The 21,358-nt window shown below is 54.5% G+C and overlaps 1 protein-coding gene across 1 annotated transcript; it reads left to right on the plus strand.

The window, feature by feature from the left end:
• On the plus strand, positions 68–19,876 carry IPO13 (importin 13). Its single transcript, XM_018043018.1, has 20 exons — positions 68–941; positions 2,706–3,442; positions 8,705–8,845; positions 8,936–9,077; positions 9,169–9,335; positions 9,545–9,665; positions 9,752–9,899; positions 10,325–10,506; positions 10,590–10,616; positions 10,791–10,925; positions 11,096–11,239; positions 12,554–12,634; positions 13,161–13,298; positions 13,462–13,558; positions 16,422–16,474; positions 18,686–18,752; positions 18,843–18,901; positions 19,052–19,141; positions 19,432–19,613; positions 19,708–19,876. Exons 1-20 carry the CDS (start codon positions 858–860, stop codon positions 19,802–19,804), a joined length of 2,892 nt encoding a protein of 963 aa, XP_017898507.1. The 5' UTR covers positions 68–857; the 3' UTR covers positions 19,805–19,876.

The raw sequence follows: 21,358 nt of genomic DNA on the forward strand, positions 1-21,358 counted from the left end.
GCCGTTCCGCGGCCTGCTCAAGGGCGCGCGGGCAGGCGCGAGGATACGAGAGGGGACCCGGAATGAGTTTCCGCGCAGTTCCGCCGTGCCGTGCCGGGCTGTGCCGGCCGGGTGGGGCCAGGGCAGGCGCGGGTCCGAGAGGGACGGCTTCTGAGTCGGCGGTGCCGCGGACAGGCGCTCGGGGCAGCCCGTGCCTTGCTGAGGTCCCCGCCCCGTCCCGGCCGGGCCGGCTCGCCTGTCAGTCACTGGGGCGGAGGCAGCGGCGGTAGCAGGGCCGGAGACGGAGGGTGAGAAGAGCGCGGGCCTGGCGGAGCCGAGGGGACCTGCCACAGCCCCTTAACTCCACGGACTCTTCGCCCGAGATTTGCGAAGCTGTACCCCTGCGCTTCGTTGGACGCCTCCGTAACCCGCGAAGGGCTCTCTCCCCCGTAACCTCCCACCCCCGTGACCTCCTCCTAGAACCCGAGATCTCACTAGGGTGTTGTGGTACAGGCCATCGACCCTGTGACCCCTTGGTTTTCCCCAGGCCTTGATTCCCTATGACTCCCTCTTCATAGATTCTGGGGACAGAACCCTGATCTACCATCAGGACCCCCGCCTGCAAACTCCTCACTGACGGCTTTCTCCTAGGAGTTCCCCTCAGTGGGTCTCCTTCTAAGAGCACCCCTTTTGGCCTCTGGCTAGCCCCCCACCCTCAACCGAGGTGGGGCGGCCTCGGCAGCCATGCTCGCCCTGGGACCCCTGTCACCCCACCACTTCCTGGGCACCCAAGCCGGAGTCTAGCAGGGGGCCAGCAGCCAAGAGGCTGGGGCAGGAGACAGGCCACGGTCCACCTCCCTGCTGGGGAGGGAGCAAAGATGGAGCGGCGGGAGGAGCAGCCGGGGGCTGCAGGGGCTGGAGCAGCGCCAGCCTTGGACTTCACGGTGGAGAACGTGGAGAAGGTATGAGGGCCCTGGGGAGGGGCACTTCAGTGACAGAGCAGAAGTTCTGGGGACTGACACTAATGCCAGGGCCCAGGCTTGGGCTGGGTGCCCGTTGGGATGGTGCCTCCAGAGCACCTGGCATTTGCTGTCCCTCTGGGCCAGCCGACAGCAATGCAATGGTGTCTTAGGCTATTTTTGGCCTTCCGTAGACACCGGTCCTCTGTGGACACGCTAGGGTCTTGGGATGGTCCCTCCAGGGTGCTGATGGCTTAGACCCTCCAGCCAGACTGGCTACTCTCCAGCTCCATGGGAAATGGCATGAGCAGTGCAGTAAGAAACCAGGAATGAGGGAGACTTGCAGCTCAGTCTCCAGAAACCAGAGTGATGCTGAGCCATCCTGGCCCTGTTTGGTTGAGCAGGGGCTCAGAAAATAATCTGAAACTAAAACAATCTGGGTTGCGTTTTCACTTTTCCTTGGAGAAGGGTCCTTCGGTTATTGGATGGAGGCCAGACCACTCCCGGGCAGGCGGAAGTAGGGCTGGCCCCTTGGTTTTGTGCTGGATCCAAGGAGCCTGGTCCTGCTGGCAGCTTCAGGGTCCTTCCCTACTCACCTGCCCACATGGCTTCCTGCCATGGCACTCTCAGGCTCCCCCACTGCTCAGTCTGTCTTTTTCAAACTGCTTCTCTATGTCTTTGCTGGGTTCTGCCCCCAGAGGCTGGGAATGTAGAAATACTTTCCACCCTGGGGTGGATGGGGGAGACGGGGCTATCGTGGTGGAAAACAGGGAATGGTTGCAGATACTTATTTGTTATTCTTGAGCCCCGTTTACCATACTCAGTGGTAAGGATGCATCTTTCTGCTTCTGTTCTCTGCCTGCCTCAGCATCCCAAGGGTCAGTGGCCATAACTGGCTGTCCGGGGTACAGACAGGGCTCAACCTACTTGGATGGAGCCTGCTTAGGGGGTGAGAGTCCTGGCCTCACTCATCCACCCCTTGGGGCTGGGCAGTGTTGGCATGGTGGCACACTGTTCCATGTGCCTCCAGGGAAATAAACCACTGTTTTCCTACTGTGTGAAGTTCTAATGGAATTGGGACCCTGGGGATTTAGCTAGTTGAGAGCTCCAGGCTAGGCATTTGCCAGGGCTGCAGGCCAAGACTTCTCTGGACCAGCTTTTGGACCCTCTTGTATGCTCTCTGAGGAGTGTTCTCACCCTCCCTTCCAGTTTGTCTTTGCCCTAGGGCTGCCTGGCAAAGTCTTAGTCCTGCTCAGATTTCACAATGGCTTTGGTGCCAGCATCTGGAGTGACCTAGGGATGATCCTGGGGGAGCTAAATGGAGCTGTTGGAGTAGATGAGAGCAGCTGTGCCTGGGAGGGTTGGAGGCGGGGGGTGGCTCAGGCTGTTCCATGCTCTTCTCAGGCTTAGCTTCTTCCTTATGGAGCCACTCCTTCCACCTGGGCCTTGCCCTTTACCTCAGGTGCTTTTCCTTTGGGGAACTTGGCCTCTTCTTTTGCTGCTTCCCTGCAGAAGTTCACGCTCCCAACCCCTAAGGTTTTGCTATAAAGAGAAGAGGCTATGGTGGAGTGTGGGCAAGTACGGGCTCTCAAGATCCCGGCCGGACCCCAGGTCCATGAAGCACTGCTGAGCCTGAGCTCTCCCTTCCCGCTCAGCCCCCTGGTCAGAAAGAGAGGACAGTTTTGCAGGACCGAGTCATGGCCTGTGTTGTGGGCTCTGGCATGACCAGAGTGGCCAGCACCTGCTCAGTCTTGTGCTGTCCTGCAGGCGCTGCACCAGCTCTACTATGACCCCAACATTGAGAACAAGAACCTGGCTCAAAAGTGGCTGATGCAGGCCCAGGCGTCCCCTCAGGCCTGGCACTTCAGCTGGCAGCTCCTGCAGCCGGACAAGGTGCCTGAGATCCAGTACTTTGGGGCCAGCGCCCTACACATCAAGATCTCTCGCTACTGGAGTGACATCCCTACTGACCAGTATGAGAGCCTAAAGGCACAGCTCTTCACCCAGATCACCCGCTTTGCCAGTGGCTCCAAGATTGTGCTGACTCGGCTGTGCGTGGCGCTGGCCTCGCTAGCTCTCAGCATGATGCCCGACGCTTGGCCATGTGCTGTGGCAGATATGGTACGGCTGTTCCAGGCCGAGGACTCACCGGTGGATAGCCAGGGCCGCTGCCTGGCCCTGTTGGAGCTGTTGACAGTGCTGCCCGAGGAGTTCCAGACCAGCCGCCTGCCCCAGTATCGCAAAAGCCTGGTGCGGACCAGCCTGGCAGTGGAGTGTGGGGCTGTCTTCCCGCTGCTGGAGCAGCTGCTGCAGCAGCCCAGCTCACCCAGCTGTGTGCGTCAGAAGGTGCTCAAGTGCTTTTCCAGCTGGGTGCAGCTGGAGGTACCGCTGCAAGACTGCGAGGCGCTCATTCAGGCTGCCTTCGCGGCTCTGCAGGACTCAGAGCTCTTTGACAGCAGTGTGGAGGCCATTGTCAATGCCATCTCACAGCCTGATGCCCAGAGGTGAGCCGGTCCCAACCTTCCCGGAGATGGACAGCCTGCTTGGCCAGCCACACATCCATCCATCCATCTGTTCAGTAAACACTAATTGAGAACCTACTACATGCCTGGCCCTATGCTGAATATACAGCAAGGAACCAAACAAGACACAGTCCTTATCCTTGTGGTTCAGAGAGGGAGACAAGGCGTTAGACAACAAACCATCCAACGAATTAGTCAATGAAAATATTTGACTCTCCCTTCTCGTTCCCTCAGCCACCAAGTCCTGGCTGCTCTGCTCCATATCTTTTCCATTTCCACTGCCCCCACCCTAGTGTAAGGCGTCCTCATCTCTCTGCCCAGATTACCGAGGGGATTCCTCACCAGTCCCCTGGTTTTCACACTTGTACCTTTCATTGCCAACCCAGCACCCAGAGAAATCTTGTTAAAAATGAGAGTCTCATCTTTCCTCTCTGCTCAGAAATCCCCAGTGGCCCCACACTGCTCTTAGGATAAAGTTCAGAATTCTCAACGTGACTCGCGAGGGCGAAGCACAGCATGGCGTCCCCAGCCCCGTCTCGAGCCGTGCTGCTTCCTTTCTTCACTCTCACACGAACTTTTCAGTTTCTTGGGTGTCCCGGGCTCCTTCCAGCCTCCAAGCCATCACATGTACTTGTCATATCACTGTTGCCTGATCTGAAACTTCACTTCCTTGGGAAAGTCCTCATGATTTTTAAGACTGTTTGGTCTTCTCTGTTTTTTCTCAGCGCTCCCAGTGTTTTTCCTTCTTAGCCTGTAACGCAGTTTCATTATAAATTAATGTATGTCTCCCCATTAGTCTCTCAGCAATGTGAGGACAGGCTCTCTGTCCTTTTATTTTGTCACATTGTGCCTGGCAGCACTTGGTAGCATTCATTATTTTTTAAACAGAGGAAAAGTAGGAGTTGCCTACTTGGTGAGGGTCAGGGGTGGGAGAGGGTGGAAGGGGAGGGAGTGTTCCAGGCTTCGGGAGATAATAGCAGGGGCAAAGGCATGTAGTGGGCAGCACCACCATACACTCAAGGACCCAAAACAAGGTGAGTGTAATGAGATGTTTCCTCAGGAAATGTTGCTTGAGCGTCTGTTTATGTGTGGGGGTCTAGGCTGACCACAGGGAGCCTAAAGATGGATAGGTTCGTTTCTGCAAGTCAAGAGCTCAGAATCCAGGAGACACATGGATGGGCAAGTACAGCCTACGTGATGAGTGCTCTAATGGAGGGCGCAGAACTGAGAGGAGGCATTTAACCCAGTGTGAGGGTATGAAGGGCTTCCCAGAGGAGGTGCCAATGGACCTGTGCTTTGAAGGCTGTGTAAGAGTTAGCCAGATGGAGGTGATGGATATGGGGAGGACATTTCAGACCGAAGGAAGAGCCCAAGCAAGGAAAGGGTGTGAGAGAGCCTGGTGAGTGGGTATGATTAAAGAGCAAAGTGTAAGGACCAGTGGTAGGAGATCTAGACTCATCATCAAGGCCTTGTTGACCAGGCTTAAGATTTTGGTCTTTGTGCTGAAGAGGATATAATAAGAGAAAATGGTGTGATGAGATTTTTGGTATAAGATGGATTGGCTGTCGCAAGCCTGGAAGCCTGATACTTCACATTTCAGAGAAAAGGCTTTGAGAATGCTCAACAGAGCCAGAGGGGGAAATACCATTGAAAGGGATGGCCTGGGGAAGTGGTTGATGGCTCTAGCTTTGGCATTAGTCATGTTTGAGTTTGAATCCCAAATAATTCACTTCCTAGATCTGAGACCTTGGATAAACCACATTTAAGCCTCAGTTTCTGTTATCAGTAAAATGGATCATTATACAGAGTTTAAATAGGATAATGTTCCCAGGGCCTGACCCTGGTATTCTGGGAATATTTTGGTATGAAGATTCAGTAAGAGAATGTTTCTGAGAGCTTTAGCATGGTTCCTTGACATCGCATTAATGGCGGTTACTAGTATTTGGTATCACGATTGCTTTGGCAGTTAGTATGAGCCCTTTCCCATGACTTCTCAGCTTTTCCAGCTTAAGGTGGTACCAAGTCCTAGGTCAAGGCCTTTCTTGGCTGGCTGGGCTCAGACAATTGGTGGTTAAGGGGAATTTGCAGGGCCAATGCGTGGGTGATGTGAGGTGTCCTTGGATACACCCAGGTTTACCCGCCTAGCCAGTCTCGAGGGCTTTGGCAGGTAATTGATGCCTCTGCTCCTCTGAACGAATGAGCAAGCAAGAAGCCAGAGAGGGAACCTATAGCCTCCTGAGCGCCCATTGGCTGCAGCCCCCTCGGTTGCTTAGCAACTCTCCCCATTTTCTCAGCTCTGCTCCCAGAGCTCTAATTGCAGGTCTGGGCTGGGCTCAGTGTGAGTGGCAGCCAAGGAGTCCCAGCAGCTCTGCCCCGGCAGCTCAAGCTGACCAACAGGAGCCAGGCCTTTGGAACCCAGGCTCAGCTGTGGTATTTTAAAGACATCCTCTCTATCTCCCTCCCCCAGACCTAGAAGCCTTGAGGCCTCAGGTGCATCCTGTTTGCTCACAGGTCTCAGGCTCAGGTGTCTGGGTGGTAGGAAATCAATGCAAGAGTTGCCCCTATGGGTGGACTACATCCAGCCTGGAGTCAGTGTTTGGGCTTTGCTCTGTCTAGTCCATTTCCTAACTTTGGCTTGAGAAAGTCACCTTCAGTGGCTTTGAATTTTGGGTCGTCTAGCCATTCCCCAGGTGTCCTGACGTTGGCTCTCCTTGGCTGAGCTTGCACTCAAGTCACCATTTTCCCACCCTATCCACAGCTGCTGCTGTTTGCCTGGCTCTCCTTTGAAAAAGATTTTTTCTTGAGATTTGTTTTTAATCCTGGGAAAGCTTTTTGCTGGGGGGCTGGAGAAGGGAAAAAAGATGAATTAGACAGGCTCATGGGAGCTCCCATCAGTTAGAATTTGAGGTATGTGTTGAGATGTGCATAGATCCTTTGAGGAAATTCAGGTTGGGCCCTGAGACAGAAGCAGGTCTATAGCAGTGTACGGGGCTGCCTTAACCTGGAATCTGTCACTGTTTGCTCTGTGACCTTGAGTAATGCTCTGAGCTCTACTGGGCTATATTGTCCTTGATTTATCCTGTTATGAGGCAGAGATGAGACAAATTAAGAACTTTGATTACCTACTGTGTACATGAATTTTGAAGATGTGAGGGAGCCCTGGAATTCAGTGAGGATGCTGTGGGGGTAGGGCACTACCTTCTGCTGCCATCTCAGCTACTGGGCAGCTCACGGCCACAGCCTTGGCCCTGCCCCTACTCATTGTGCCAGAGTCTGGCCTGAAGGTGCCCATTGTCTTGTGGTGCAGCCTGTGTCAGGGCCATGAGACAAGCCATCCCCACTGTCTCCAGGCCACACCCTCTGGAGCTGTCTCTGGGCTGTGGGTAATCTGGTATGAACGCCTTGTCCCACCAGAACCGGGATGTGGAAGCCAGCATCCCGAACTGGTTGCCTCTTGTCCTTCTCATCCTTTGCCTAAGGTTATCTTGCCAGGGCTACCTCCTAGCAAGCTGCTTGGGGCAAGTCCAGATAGAACTCCTGCTGGATCTTCAGTACCACCTCCCCTCTATAGATTGCTATGGTGACACCATGATTGGCAGTAGAGGGATCCCCCCTGAGAGCATCACTTCCTCTGCTTAGTCTAGTCTCCACAGAGCAGGCAGCTGGGGATGGAGCTAGCCTTCTCTCAGTCTCCTTTGTGTACTCTGCTTCCTCTGCTCCTTCCTTAGGGGTCACTGTGCTTCAATGCTCTGGCTCAGACCCTCTTTTCTCATTCAGCACTTACGCATGCACGCATGCTAAGTCGCTTCAGTCATGTCTGACTCTTTGCGACCCCACGGACCATAGCCCACCAGGCTCCTGTGTCCATGGGATTCTCCAGGCAAGAATATTGGAGTGGGTCGCGCTGCCCTCCTCCCATTCGACACTTAATTCTTGGGCACTTTCCAGCTATTCCCATAGCTGTTTGCTGATGATTCCAAAATCTACGTCTCTTGCTCTAACCTCTCCATGGGACTTCAGGTTTCCATATCCAGTTCTCTCTGGACACTTCTACGTGCCTCTTTCCCTGGGTACCTCTGATTCAATATGCCTAACGTTGAACTTAACACCTTGTGGCCTGCCGTTAAATTTATTACTGTCCCCATCCATCCTTTCCTTCAGGTCTCAGTAAGTATTTCCACCAGGGAGAGTTGTTCTTGACTCTTCGCCATCCTTCTGTCCCTGTTTTGTCTCTGAGTTCCCTCTGAGTTCATTCCCTCCCTACCTGTCACCAGACTCCTTAGGAGTTAGGATTTGGTGGCAGGGGGTGGGGTGGAGGGTGGAGGTGGATGCTCTCGGAAGCTGTTGCTGGCTCCTGAAGTCTTTAACAAGACTCTTCAGCGTGCGTTGCCTGTTCTGTCTCCTGTCCTCATTCAGTCTCCCCTGATACTGATGGTATGTATTAGTTTCCTACAGCTGCCATGCTAAGGTACCACACCCTGGCACACGCGACAGAGATTCATTGTCTCACAGTTGTGGAGCCTGGAGGTCTGAAATCACGGTCTCAGCTCCCTCTGAAACCTGTAGGTGCACCCTTCCTTGCTGCCTCCCAGCTTCGGGTGCTTTGCTGGCAGTCTTTGGTGCTCTGTTGGCTGGCTGCATAGTTCCAGCCGCTCCCTTTGTTGTCACATGTCACCCTCCCTGTAGGTCTCTGTCTTTACATGGATGTCTTCTTTTAAGAACATCAGTCATATTGTATTAGGGCCACCCCCTACTCTCTGATCTAATCTGCAGTGACCCTGTTTCCAAATCAGGTCACATTCTGAGCTACTAAGGTTAGGGCTTCAACACACCTTTTTTGGGGAAACATAATTCAATCAATAGCTGTCTTATTCTCTGGCCCCCCCCCCCAAATTTATTTGTCCTCTCCACATGCAAAACACGTTCACCTCATCCTAACCTCCCTAAAAGTCTTAAGCCATTCAAGCATCAACTCTAAGTCCAACTGGAGGACACAGGTTCAGCTACACGTACCTTTTTGTATATCCTTTCCAGAGTTCTCCTGGAGGTCTCTGACCTACACGTATTCCCAAATTGGGCAATGTCTAACCTGCCACACAGGCCTAGCCCCTGATCTCTTTCTTGCTTTGGGTTTGATGTGGAAAGGGGGGCTTTGATGGACAACAGAGAGATTGTGCCTTTCTCCCAAAGCTGGCGGGAGATGGGCAGACAGTTCTGATGCATCTCCTCACCCTCTGCCTCCAGGTACGTGAACACGCTCCTGAAACTCATCCCACTGGTGCTGGGACTGCAGGACCAACTGCGACAGGCAGTACAGAATGGGGACATGGAGACCTCCCACGGCATCTGTCGCATTGCTGTGGCTCTGGGCGAGAACCACTCCCGGTGAGGACAGGGGCAACTGCAGGTGGGATAGCAGGGCCCTCGAAGAAGTAAGGGAGGTGGAAGGACCTCCCCCTGCCTTCTCCCTCCCAGGGCCTTGCTGGACCAAGTGGAGCACTGGCAGAGCTTCCTGGCCCTCGTCAACATGATCATGTTCTGCACGGGCATCCCTGGCCACTTCCCTGTCAACGAGACCACCAGCTCCCTGACCCTCACCTTCTGGTACACACTGCAGGTGTGTCACGTGACCTTCAGTGGACCTGGGCCGTGATGGAAGAAGGGGCATCACAGCATCTGTGGCTAACTCTCCTCCTTGGTTCTCTCAGGATGACATTCTGTCCTTTGAGGCAGAGAAACAGGCTGTGTACCAGCAGGTGTACCGGCCAGTCTACTTCCAGCTGGTGGATGTGCTTCTGCACAAGGCCCAGTTCCCTTCTGATGAAGAATATGGATTCTGGTCCTCCGATGAGAAGGAGCAGTTCCGGATTTACAGGTGACAGTAGCAGGCCAATCCTAGCTCTAAAGGGAGTCCTGAGATAATGAAGGCAATGAGGGGAGGGGTCCAAGGCCAGGTTCCCTGAATCCTGGGCCACCCTTCTCTGTTCTCTAGGCACTTTGGCAGGGCTGTGAGGGAATCGGGGTGGGCTCCTGTGCTTGGGGGAGGCATCTAGGCAGTGTATAAGGCCTTCATCTGCTTCTTAGGGTGGACATCTCAGACACGCTCATGTATGTCTATGAGATGCTGGGGGCCGAGCTCCTCAGCAACCTCTATGACAAGCTGGGTCGTTTGCTCACCAGCTCAGAGGAGCCCTACTCCTGGCAGGTACCTCCCCAGCCTGATTCCCTCAGCCCTCCCAGGTCTGTCACATCCTCCTCCTCAGCCAAGCCTGTGGCATCCTCTTTCCCCAGCACACAGAGGCCCTGCTCTACGGCTTCCAGTCCATTGCAGAGACCATCGATGTCAACTACTCCGACGTGGTGCCTGGGCTCATTGGGCTCATCCCACGGATCAGCATCAGCAACGTGCAGCTGGCAGACACTGTCATGTTCACCATCGGTGAGCCCTGGCCCACACCCGTGAGCATACCCCCAGAGCCACCGTGCGCAGCCCTAAGCCGACCTTCTGGGTCCTGTGCAAAGTGGGAGATACAAGCGCGTGCACATAGTCAGAAACTGCAACCCGTGGACTGTCCTGGCATGTCGAGGGGTCCTTGCTACAGTGCGCTGAGCTGCAGTTCAGTGAGGCTAGTTCACTGCCACTGAAACAGTGCCGCTGGGCCTCTACCGAGTAACTTCTTCCCACTTAGCAGCAGTAAGGTCATGTTTGGGCCCGTGCGTGCATATTTGCCCATCCCGTGCTCTGAACACGCAGCACTCTCTGTTCAGGGGCTCCAGCTCCACCCTGCCATATCTGCCTGCTTTGCAGGGACCTGGCACGCAGCCAGCCTGGCCTGCCTCAGATGTCTTCCCTTCTTCCTCCAGGAGCTCTGTCTGAGTGGCTGGCTGACCACCCCGTCATGATCAACAGCGTTCTACCCCTTGTGCTGCATGCCTTAGGCAATCCCGAGCTCTCTATCTCTTCTGTGTCCACCCTCAAGAAGATCTGCCGAGAGTGCAAGTATGACCTGCCGCCCTATGCTGCCAACATCGTGGCTGTCTCCCAGGTATCCCAGGGCCCTGGGTGCAGCCGGGCCTCAGGGCACAGTCTGCCCTGCACTGACACCATATTCCTTTTCTTTATCCCTAGGATGTGCTGATGAAACAGATCCATAAGGTGAGTTCATAGGTTTCTAGGGCGCTCGGCTCTTTGAGGTATTGGGGGGATCCGAAGAAATCCCGTCTTCTGCCTTTGAGCCTTATTCTCGTTCTTGGAGCCTTCCCCAAGAGGCTCATTCTCCCCACCCACAGCCAGGCGTGTCTGGGACTGACCCTCTGTTCTGCCCCGCAGACGAGCCAGTGCATGTGGCTGATGCAGGCACTGGGCTTCCTGCTGTCGGCCTTGCAAGTGGAGGAGATCCTTAAAAACCTGCACTCGCTTATCTCACCATATATCCAGCAGCTGGAGAAGCTGGCAGAAGAGATAGTGAGTGAACTGAGCGCGTGCTTGTGTGTGTTCGTGTTGTATGTGGCCGCAAGCAGCAGTGGGTCTCTGGGGCTGCCCTTTGTGTGGGCTGTGGCTTAGCTGCTGAGGGGTGGGCTGGAGCTGGCAGTCAGGGCTGGGAGATCCAGAGCTTGGTTCCCTTCTCCCCGTAGCCTAATCCTTCCAACAAGCTGGCCATTGTCCACATCTTGGGGCTTCTCTCCAACCTCTTCACCACACTGGACGTCAGCCATCATGAGGATGATCATGAAGGCCCTGAGCTCCGGAAGCTGCCAGTGCCACAGGGACCCAACCCCGTGGGTGATGTTGTCATTGCCACCGCCCCACCCCCCACCCCCAACCCTGTGGGAATGTCATAGTCACCCCTGAACTCTGTGGGTAATATTGTCATTGTTTCCCTGGCCCCGTGGGGCATGATGCATTTGGTCCTTTGACCCTGTGAATGACCCTCCCACTGCCCCCTGCTCTGTAGGGAGTGATGTCCTTGTCTCACTCAGTCCTGTGGGTGATGTTGTCTTTGTTCCTAGCCTAACTGGGGTGGTGTTATAGTGTTTCCTTCTCCCCATGGGGGATACTGACATTATACATCCTAAGTGATGTAACTATGGTACCCTGTTTAACCCCCAACTCTATGGGGCCTTCTGCTTCAGCATTCACCATCCTCTACAGGCACTAAGGTGCTTACATACTCCACATGTAATAGTTCTTGCCTTTGAGTGGCTTTTGGTCTAGAGGAAATACACGTAAACAGGTTGTCACAAAGCACTGTGATAAGTGCTGTGGTAAGCTTGGCCCAGGACATTGGGGTGACTACTTAGGAGCTGTTTAGTCTGGGACAAGCCTCAGCTGCCCATTCAACACTATGAACATCGGGATATCTGATGCTCATCTTATAGAACTGTGCTGAATAGCAGGTACAGTCTTGATTAGAAGTACTTTGGGTACTGTAAAACTCTGCATGGATGCGAGGGACTGCTTTAGTCATTATTCCAAGTACCCCTCCAGTGTTTTCTCCTGGAGAAAAGGTTAGCCACAGTATCCTGGTCCCTCTGTTTAACTCCCCACCCCAGTATTGGTCATCCTTTTGGCTCCAGACCAAACCAAAGCCACTGTCCTCCCAAAGAACCCCTCCTTCTTCTATGGTAGTCATCATCCCTCCTTCCCTCACCTCCCAGGACCTCAGGCTGCTCTGCTCCACCATAAGCTGCCCGTATCTACGCATCCCTTGGGGCTCTCTACCCTAAGCCTATCTGGGTGAGACAGTATCTCTGCTTCTTCAGGGGCTGGTCCATAGGCCTTTGGCACTAAAATGCTTTTACTGAGCAGAAGTAGATAGGGAGTGACTTTTTTAAAAGACTTCAAAGTTTTAATAGTCTTCTGAAGCTTGCAATTTGAAGCTTCCTCTAAGATGATCCCTAGAATTCAGGGTATCTTTGATTCATGGGGATTCAGCAAAGTACTCCTTCCCCAGGGTCCTGTGTACCAAGTCTTCAGCGTGCAGTCTGGGGTAGTAGGTTTGAAACTCCTGGCCTACTTCCAACTACCAAGTAGTCCTTCTCGGGTGGCCGAGAGTGGTAGTGGGGGCACCTCACTTCTTCCTGTGTCTTCAGGTGGTGGTGGTACTGCAGCAAGTCTTCCAGCTTATCCAGAAGGTGCTGAGCAAATGGCTGAATGATGCCCAGGTGGTAGAGGTGAGTGCTGACCCTTGCCATCAGCCCCCATGGTGACTCTGCTCAGAGATGGAGCTTCCACCACCTTAGCTTGCTGTGATCTGGAGGAAGTGAAGGAGACGAATCCTACCCCATAGATGCTCAGAATATCTGGGGAAGAAACTTCCTGATGTCACAAGAAGTGCTCCACCCAAGGCTGTGATGCTGGGGCTGAGTGCCAGTCAGGGATCCATTTTAGCATCCAGACACCTGCCTTGGTTCCATCCAGTGCGGGCATTTCTCACTGCTGTTGCTCCCTGAGAGGCCGTGGTGGAGATGTAAGGAGCTGGAGTTAAGTTACAGAGTTCCATCCTCAGCCCCTCTGAGAAGGGCCTTTCAGTCTCTTGCCTTCCAGGGTGAGGGTCAGACTAGCCTACCTTCCAGGAGGGTTCACAGAGCCAGGCACGGCTGGTGGGTAAAGGCTGCTTTTTAGGCCTCTGTGCAGGGCCTCCGTTCTGTTGCAGCCAGTGGTGACCTGCTGACCAGGCCTTCTTTGCTTTCTTCCCAGGCGGTGTGCGCTATCTTTGAGAAGTCTGTTAAGACGCTGCTGGATGACTTTGCCCCCATGGTGCCACAGCTGTGTGAGATGCTGGGGCGGATGTACAGCACCATCCCCCAGGCCTCCGCTCTTGACCTCACTCGACAGGTGGGCCTTCATCCCAGGCAGAGATCTGACCCAGGGATTGGGCGGGTAGGTGGAGTAGGGTGGATGGTTGCTCTGGCAGGAGTCCTCGCCTGCATTCCAGGGATGCTGGCTTGTCCTGGTGGGCCAGGGCCTCCGTTGACCAGCATCCCCTGCTTTGTTGCAGCTGGTCCACATCTTTGCTCATGAGCCTGCCCACTTTCCCCCCATCGAGGCCCTCTTCCTGCTCGTCACCTCCGTCACACTCACCCTCTTCCAGCAAGGTAGGTCCCAACCAGGGTCTCCGCTGCTGCCGCCACTGCCACCGCCTCTGCCTCCCTGACTGGGGAGCCACAGCTGCCCACTCTGTTCTCCTCTCGCCCCTGAGTTGCACATGGGTTTTGATGGGAAAGTAACGGGATCAAGCGCAGCACAGCTGTCACCTTACAGATAGTTGACACCTTAGGTGGAAGTGGACAAGAGAGTGACTGATGTCTTCTCCCGGGCTCAGGACCAGGCTGGGTGTGGGGGAAGGGGGGGCTGGAAGCTCTGAGGGGCTCGGAGCACCAGCTTGGCTCCATTTCCTTTGGCACAGAATGAAAGGTGGCAAGAACATGGGCTTTGAAGTCAGCTAGACCTAGAGTCCAAGCTCATCACCACCGACTAGTTGTGTGACCTTGGGCAAGTCACATACCTTTTCAGAGCCTTTGTTTCCATGTCTATGAAATAGAGATGTCAGATACTTGCTAGGACTGTTAACAGGCATTAAAGCAGCATCTTCGGGGCCCCTGGCTTGGGGGTTTTGCACATGATGTTCTCGCAGAGTGCTGGTTCCTTTCCCTGCACTGAGACTCATTCCTTTCCAGGCCAGAAGCCTTTGGCTGGGATCCCAGCCCCCCAGTCACTACGGCCCTCTGCCTGAGAGAAGTTGGGAGTGGGGGGCTCCAGGCTTCCCCTGCTGCCTAACCCAGGCTTCTCACTCGGAGAAGAAACAACGCTGTTCCGTCAGCCTCCTGAGTTTTGCCTAGAGTCACGCTCACAGGCTTGAGGCTCACCAGGAGTCTTAGCTGGAGCCAGAGTGCTCTCTGCTTCTGTCCTCAGTATTTGGTCCCCTGATGCTGACCTCTGCTCTGGTGGACCGTGGGTTGTTTCCAGAGTGGGGAGAAATCTGAGCCAGAAACCGGATGTGGTCCTCCTCAGCCTCACCTCTCCCCACCCTCCATGGCCACTGCTCCATCTGGATCGCCTCAGCAATCTTCTGACTGGTTTCCCTGGCATCTGCCCTTCTCCAACCCGTTCTGCACCCAGCAGCTGTAATCTTTTTTATAAGACACAAATCTGAGCACTCTTCCCTCCCTGGCTTAAAGCCCTTCCATTGCTCCCCGTCATCCTCAGGTCATGTTCCCACTGCCCGCCACCACGTGACACAGACCTGCATACTTCTCAGCAGTCATTCCTGAATGGCTCCAGCAGTTCAGCCTCCCTGATACTTCCCCCATCATGTCCCCTTTGACCTCTGTGCCCTGCTTCTCTGCCTGGATTGCCCTGTGCCCTTCACTGGGTGAGCGCTCTCTCCTCCACACCTTACCCCTGCATCAGTCCTCGGAAGCTTCTCTAAGGCAGAGCTGGGTGCTTCTGACCTTGCACCAGAACTGCATGGGCACGCACCGCTGATACAGCGTTGATCACACTCAGTAAGCAGCCTCCATGACTGTCTCCCTCCTTGGACTAAGCCCCTCAAGGGCAGGCTGGGGTCTCTTCCTTCTGCATCCCTCAGAACAAGGCCAGCAGAGAGCAGACACCAGACACTGTTGAAGAAAGGAGGCAAGGTCTCCTTGCTCTTGGAGCCTTTCTTCCTCACTGTCCAGCCCACCTCTAGCAGGGCGGCTGCTGAACCTCAAACCTGCCATCTACAGGGACCCCAGGCTTGGGTACGTTGGGCCTCACTTTACAGGAATTGATTACAGGACTTGAGTAACTTAGGGGGCCGGTGTGGAAGGGACAGGCTTTATCAAGGGCTTCTCACAGCCTGAAGGAAGTAGGGAAGAGATGATTATCGACTTGACAGTCGGGGAAACTGAATGTGGATGGCTTGCACAAGATCACACAGCTGTTTAGTGGTATCTCAGGCAGGGGTTTCCACAGCGTCTCCTCCTGAGAGTGGAGCAGCCAGGCAGGAGCTCCAGGCCATGCCTCGTCCTTGCTGAAGGTGTCATCAGAACTGGAGGCAGGATAGTGTCCAACATCCTACCTGTGTTGGGCTTGTGGGTTGTCTTACAAGACAGGATGCCCCCACTCACCTGCTTCGCTGTCCCAGTCTTGCCATACCTTCCTCGGGCTCTGCCCTCCCACTGCACCGTGGGTGACACACTGACTGGTCTCCCTCTTTCTTCGTGCGTCCCAGTGGCGGGAGGGGGTTATCAGCCCTGAGCCTGGCTCTCTGCTGAGTCTGTGTCCATGCGGAGGGGCGTTGTGGGCGGGGCTCTCATTTTTGCCTCATTGTGCAGCTCCTTCCCCTGGGCCTTGACTGGCCAGCCCCACAGCATATCAGGCACTGCCGAACCCAAGAAGGAGTCTTCTGGATTAAGAGAACCCTGTAGATCCCTTTCTTTGGCTAGCCCAAGAGCCTTAAGGGCAAGGAAGGGAGCGGACACCTGCTCAGACCATGATGCCCGGGAAGGGCTTTCAGCCAGGCCTCCCAGGGCAGTACCAAGGACCAATCTCCCACCAGCTCTGCCCTCCTCTTGTTGATGAGTGATGGGGTGGTATGTGATCGGAAGCAGTGTAGGGCCACTGCAGTCTGCCAGAGGCCACAACAAGAGTGTGGGGGCTGTTTGTCCAGCTGCATGGTGGCCAGCACTGCTCAAGCACTGCAGGGTCCCTTGGGGACTGGCCTGAGGAGGAGTGAAGAGTAGGTGGAAGGCCCCTTGGGAGGGAGCTGGGGCAGACCGTCCTTCACTTCGCCGTCTCTTTCTGTTGGGCTTCTCCCAGTTCATGGTTTTTGTATGTTTTGTTTCTTTATCTTGCTTCCTGCTGCTCATGTGCCCCCCGCTGTCTCCCTGCAGGCTCTCAGTCCCACATAACTATATGAGGTTGAGTTGCTGTTTGTATAATTTTTTCTTAAGTTCCATCTTTATTATATTTTAGGGCCCAGGGATCATCCTGATATTGTTGATTCATTTATGCAACTCCTGGCACAGGTGTGTTTTAGTTTTATTCATTCACGTTCTGTTCTCTCTCTTTCTCTTTCTCTTATGTTGAAATTCAATTTAAGCCTATTTTTAGCTTTCTGTTGACAAATTTTTTTTTCTGTTCAGTTGAATAGAGTTTCTTCATCTGTTTCCGTGGAAGTTGACAACCCAACATCCTCCTTTAGTGCCCCTTTGCCTCAACTAGCTCAGTCCTCCACAGAGACCAGGGAGAGGCTGATCCCAAAGGGAGGGAGCTGGGCTGGCCTGAGGGGTGGGCATGGGAGGGGGTGGTAACCATCCGTGCCCAGCAGCTCCTGTGGGCCCGAAGTGACCGAAGAGCTCAGGGGCAGGCCCGGAGTTGAAGGGCCTGGGGTTCACTGTCCCTGTGCTCCTGCGGGGAACTGCCTGCCTCAGTGCCCCCAGCCTGCTCTTGAGAGGTAGGCTGGGAGGAGCTCCGAGGGAGGGGCCAAGCTGAATGTGCTGCAGTGGAGCCCAGAGCTGGGCTGTCGCTGGGCTGCTGGACAGGTCCTGCTGCTGCTGGGAGGTGGGGTGCTGGCTCCATTGCGAGATGTGTCTGGTGTGTGTTTAAGTGTCTCGGATCTGACTCGTGTGTTTTGAGTCCGGTTTGGGCAGGGAACAGAAATCACGTGGCTGCTGTGAGCAGTATGTGTATTGTTCTGAGTGTCAGAATAAATGTGTAGCTGTAGTGAGCCTGTGCACTGATGCGTGTTGTGTGCTGATGTGCGTTAGACATGGATGGAGTTTGAGTGTCGATGTTTGTTGGAGGTGTGTGTGTTGGGCTGTGGGAGTGCATGTAATGGAGGGTAGGAGTATATATGGTAGTGGTGTGTCTGTATGAGGGTTGTATGTTTGGGAAGATACATGTGTCGGGCTGTGGGAATGTGGGGTTAGTATGTGTGTCAGGGAGATCCTGTGAGTTGGGGGCTCCTATGGGTTGGGGTCTGTGATGTGTTTCTTTGTTTAATCACTCCACAAATATTTTTTGAGTGTGTTATACGTGCTTGATCATGTGGTAGGTGCTGAGAATATAATGGTGAGCAAAAGCAGACACGGTTCTTGCCCTCTTGGAACTTACAACCTAGTAGAGGGGTATAGGAGGGGTGGGAATGGACAGTGTGCTCTGGGCCTGGGTGGACATGTGTGTGAGGGTGTATCTTTGGGGCGAGGACCTTTGAGCGTGGGTGTGCATGGGGAGAGTGTGCGTGCTAGAGAACTGGGGAGGGTGAGGGCCTGGGTGTGTGGATATGGTTTGGGGATACAGGGTTGGGCTTGGGATGAATGTGTAGCGAGGGTGTGTTGCAAATGGGGAGAGTGGTGTATCCAAGGGATGTGATTGAGGTGTGATAGAGGGTAAGTAGGGCGTTTTAAGTGAGGGGCCTGTGGGGCTGTTTGCGCTTGAGTGAAAATGAGGGAGTGGAAGGTATATGAAGGCTGGAGGGTTGGGGGTTGATGTGGAATGCATTGGGGGGCTGCTGGGGGACAGCAATGCTTGATGACTGTGGGAGCTGTGCAGAGCATCTCCTATGACCTGAGGATGTGCCATTCGCGCCTTGGTACCACTTGGGGTGAGCTCTCAGCCCCTATACTCCATCCACTTCCCCTGACATGGCAGCCCTGGCTCCTGGGCTGGGTATGAATGAGAAGGGCCCGGACACAGGCTGTCCTGGGTGAGGTGGGGCCGCGGCTCCCGGGCTCCTGCCCTGCCTTTCCTCTTCCTAAACTGGAGAGTGTCTGAGGAATGCAGGCAGGACATAAGAGGGGGGCTGTGAACTGGGCTCCCGGTCCAGCTGCCATCTCTGCCCTGATAACAAATCAAGGGGGCCTCAACTGCCTCTGTGAATCAAAGTGAAGTCACTGCTGGCAACCTGGAGCCTGCAGGAGGTCTGGCCCTGTGGTGGGGGGTGGGGTGGGGTGATGTGTGTGCTCGGGGGTGACTGGGGCCCAGGCTGCGGCATTATGACTCCCAACCTCTCTCATGCACATGTGCGTTCATGTACACATACACGTACATGGCATCCCTTGGCTGCTCCCCTCCTGACACACTGAACTCTGGAGTGGTCTCGTTCCCGAGATGGCTGGGTGGCTGGTTTTGGCAACCTTCACTTGTGGTGTGTGAGGTTGGGGCCTGGGTGGCAGGTGAGTGGGAGGATGATTCTTAGAGTCGACTAGGGCTGGGCTTACCAGCTCCACCTCCTACAGGCTCTGAAGCGGAAGCCAGATTTGTTCCTATGTGAACGACTGGATGTCAAAGCTGTGTTCCAATGTGGTAAGTGGGGTGCCAGGTGGACAGGTGGGCCTGGGGCCCCCTCGGGAGGATCCCTGAGCCCCACCTGATCTGCCTCTGCCTCTCTCACAGCTGTGCTGGCGCTCAAGTTCCCCGAAGCACCTACTGTCAAGGCCTCCTGTGGCTTCTTTGTGAGTCCCGTGCTGACTCCCAAACCCTGCACCGTCCTTACACCCCGCCCACCCTGCCCAGGACTCTGTGGGGTAGGGGTGTGGTGTGCAGGCCTTGTCTCCAGGGAGATGGGGGAGAGGGGGGCTGACGGGCCTCTCCATCCTCTGTAGACAGAGCTGCTGCCTCGGTGTGGGGAAGTAGAACCTGTGGGAAAGGTGGTACAGGAAGATGGCCGTATGCTGCTCATAGCAGTGCTGGAGGTGAGACGGAGCGGGTGGGGCAGCAGGGTTTGGGGATGGGGCGGCCCTCACTGCTGAGGCAGCTGTCCTCCTGGGAAGCTTGCATCTTGGTTCCCTAAGCTCTGTTTCTTCATCACGTAAATGGCTGGAAGTTGTTAGGTCGCTGTGAGGATCAGCTATCGTGTGTCAAGTAACACTCACTCATCATGTGCACTGTGGCTGAGGAACTGCCCGGGAGTGGGTGGTGTGGCTAGGCTCTCTTGCTGCAGACGGGGCAAGGCCCTGGTGTGCTGAGAACCCATCTCCCTCAGGCCATTGGGGGCCAGGCCTCCCGCAGCCTCATGGACTGCTTTGCCGACATCCTGTTTGCTCTGAACAAACACTGCTTCAGCCTCCTGAGCGTGTGGATCAAGGAGGCGCTTCAGGCACCTGGCTTTCCCTCTGCCCGACTCAGCCCCGAACAGAAGGACACCTTCAGCCAACAGATCCTTCGGTGAGCAGAGCTGGCAGGGCCTGGGCTCGGGTCACGGGGAGGCGGAGGCCATGGTGGGTGGTGGTGATAACTTGCTCTCCCTTCTCTCCTTCAGCGAGCGAGTAAACAAGAGGCGGGTGAAGGAGATGGTGAAGGAATTCACACTGCTGTGCCGGGGGCTACATGGCACAGATTACACAGCTGACTACTGAGGGGCGCCCCGTCCCACCCACACCTCCTCACCCCTCCTTATCCCCAAAGAGTAAACTTGAACCCTCACGGCACTGCTGTCTCTGCTTCCTTTCCACTGCCACCACCACCTGACTGGGTGACCTCAGATGACCTGGGGGAAGGATGGGAGGATGCTTGGACCCAGGCCTTGGTAGGGCATGATGGAGCCAACCTCCATCTAAAACCTCCAGCTTTTAGAGTGAAAGGAGCTTTACTACAGCCAAGCTGCCTAGACTGGAGCCATCCAAATACTGCCCTTGCCCTTGGGGTAGGTGGTGACTGCCGAGTGTCAGCATCCTGCCCCTAAATTAAATTAGTCCCAGTGTTTATGCATGCATACACTTATATAACCAACGGTGCTGAATACTAGGCCACTAATCATGCCGTGCCTTTTTCTGTCTGAACAAAGGCTGATGTAGTCCATAGCAACCATAATTCTCACTAAACTGGGAGAATGGAACCAGTGAGGAAGGCTTCCTGGAGGAAGTTTCATTTCTGAGGGCAATGGGAGGTTTCCTAGGTAAAGGACTTGGGGCCTTGGGCTGGAAGTGAGGTGAGGCTGGGCTCATTTGGGAGGGAAGAAATGGAGAATGGCTTTGAATTCCAAGGTGGGTTTCTTGTGTGGGGTTATGGAGGCACCCAAACTTACACTTGGTTCAGGAGAGGTATAGAAAGCAGGGCTGAGTATGTGGGGAAGGAGGCATGGTGACCCCCAGAGGAAGAGGAAGGCAAGCCCTAGTGTTGTCTGCAAACCCATAGCTCCCCACTTCTGTGGTACCTGACATGACGGGCAGGGCTTGGTCAGGACCAAGGACAGCTCCTGGCCTGCTGTTGCTCTGGTCCCCTAACAGGGTTCTCTCCCTTTCTGTCTCAGCCATAGTTCCACCCCTGCTGCCTCTCAGGCACCCCAGCCTTCTCAGTAAAATTGCAAGAGCAGGACTGGGTTTTCCTCTCCCAGGCTTGAGCCATGAGTCTCCCTGGAGGTGATAGGAGAACTGGTTACTCCCATGTTTGTCTCAGTCTTTCTGTTCTTTTCCCAGTCTCTGTGCAAGTTCTGTGTCCTATATTCTTCATCCTCATTCAGTCTCTTCCCACACCAGCCAGCATCAGCCTCCCTTTCATGTCATTCCCTGAAGTAACTCTGTGCTCTTTCCCTTACCCCTCCTCCACCCCATTCATACCTTTTGGCTTTTTCATTTCTCCTGGGGTATGTGGAGATGTTTCACATTTTGTCCTTTTCTTCTGTAACATGACACCCAGGTGTCTTCTTCCTCCCGGTCATGACCAAATGTTTTATATATATATATATATAACCTGGAAGAATTAGGGTTGGAAAGAACGGTTTCTGAAATCAGACCTGGGTTTGGTACTGATTGTGTCACTGACTTGCTGTGTCTTATAAGGCAGTTAGCCTCTTTGAACCACAGTTTCATCATCTGTAATATAGGACAACTCACTCCAAAAACTAAACTCAAAATGTGAGTCCCTGGTGAACAAAAAGTGCTCAGTTCAGTTCAGTTCAGTCGTTCAGTCGT

The sequence above is a fragment of the Capra hircus genome, chromosome 3 (genome assembly GCF_001704415.2).
Source record: "Capra hircus breed San Clemente chromosome 3, ASM170441v1, whole genome shotgun sequence".
In the NCBI taxonomy this organism is placed as follows: domain Eukaryota; kingdom Metazoa; phylum Chordata; class Mammalia; order Artiodactyla; family Bovidae; genus Capra; species Capra hircus.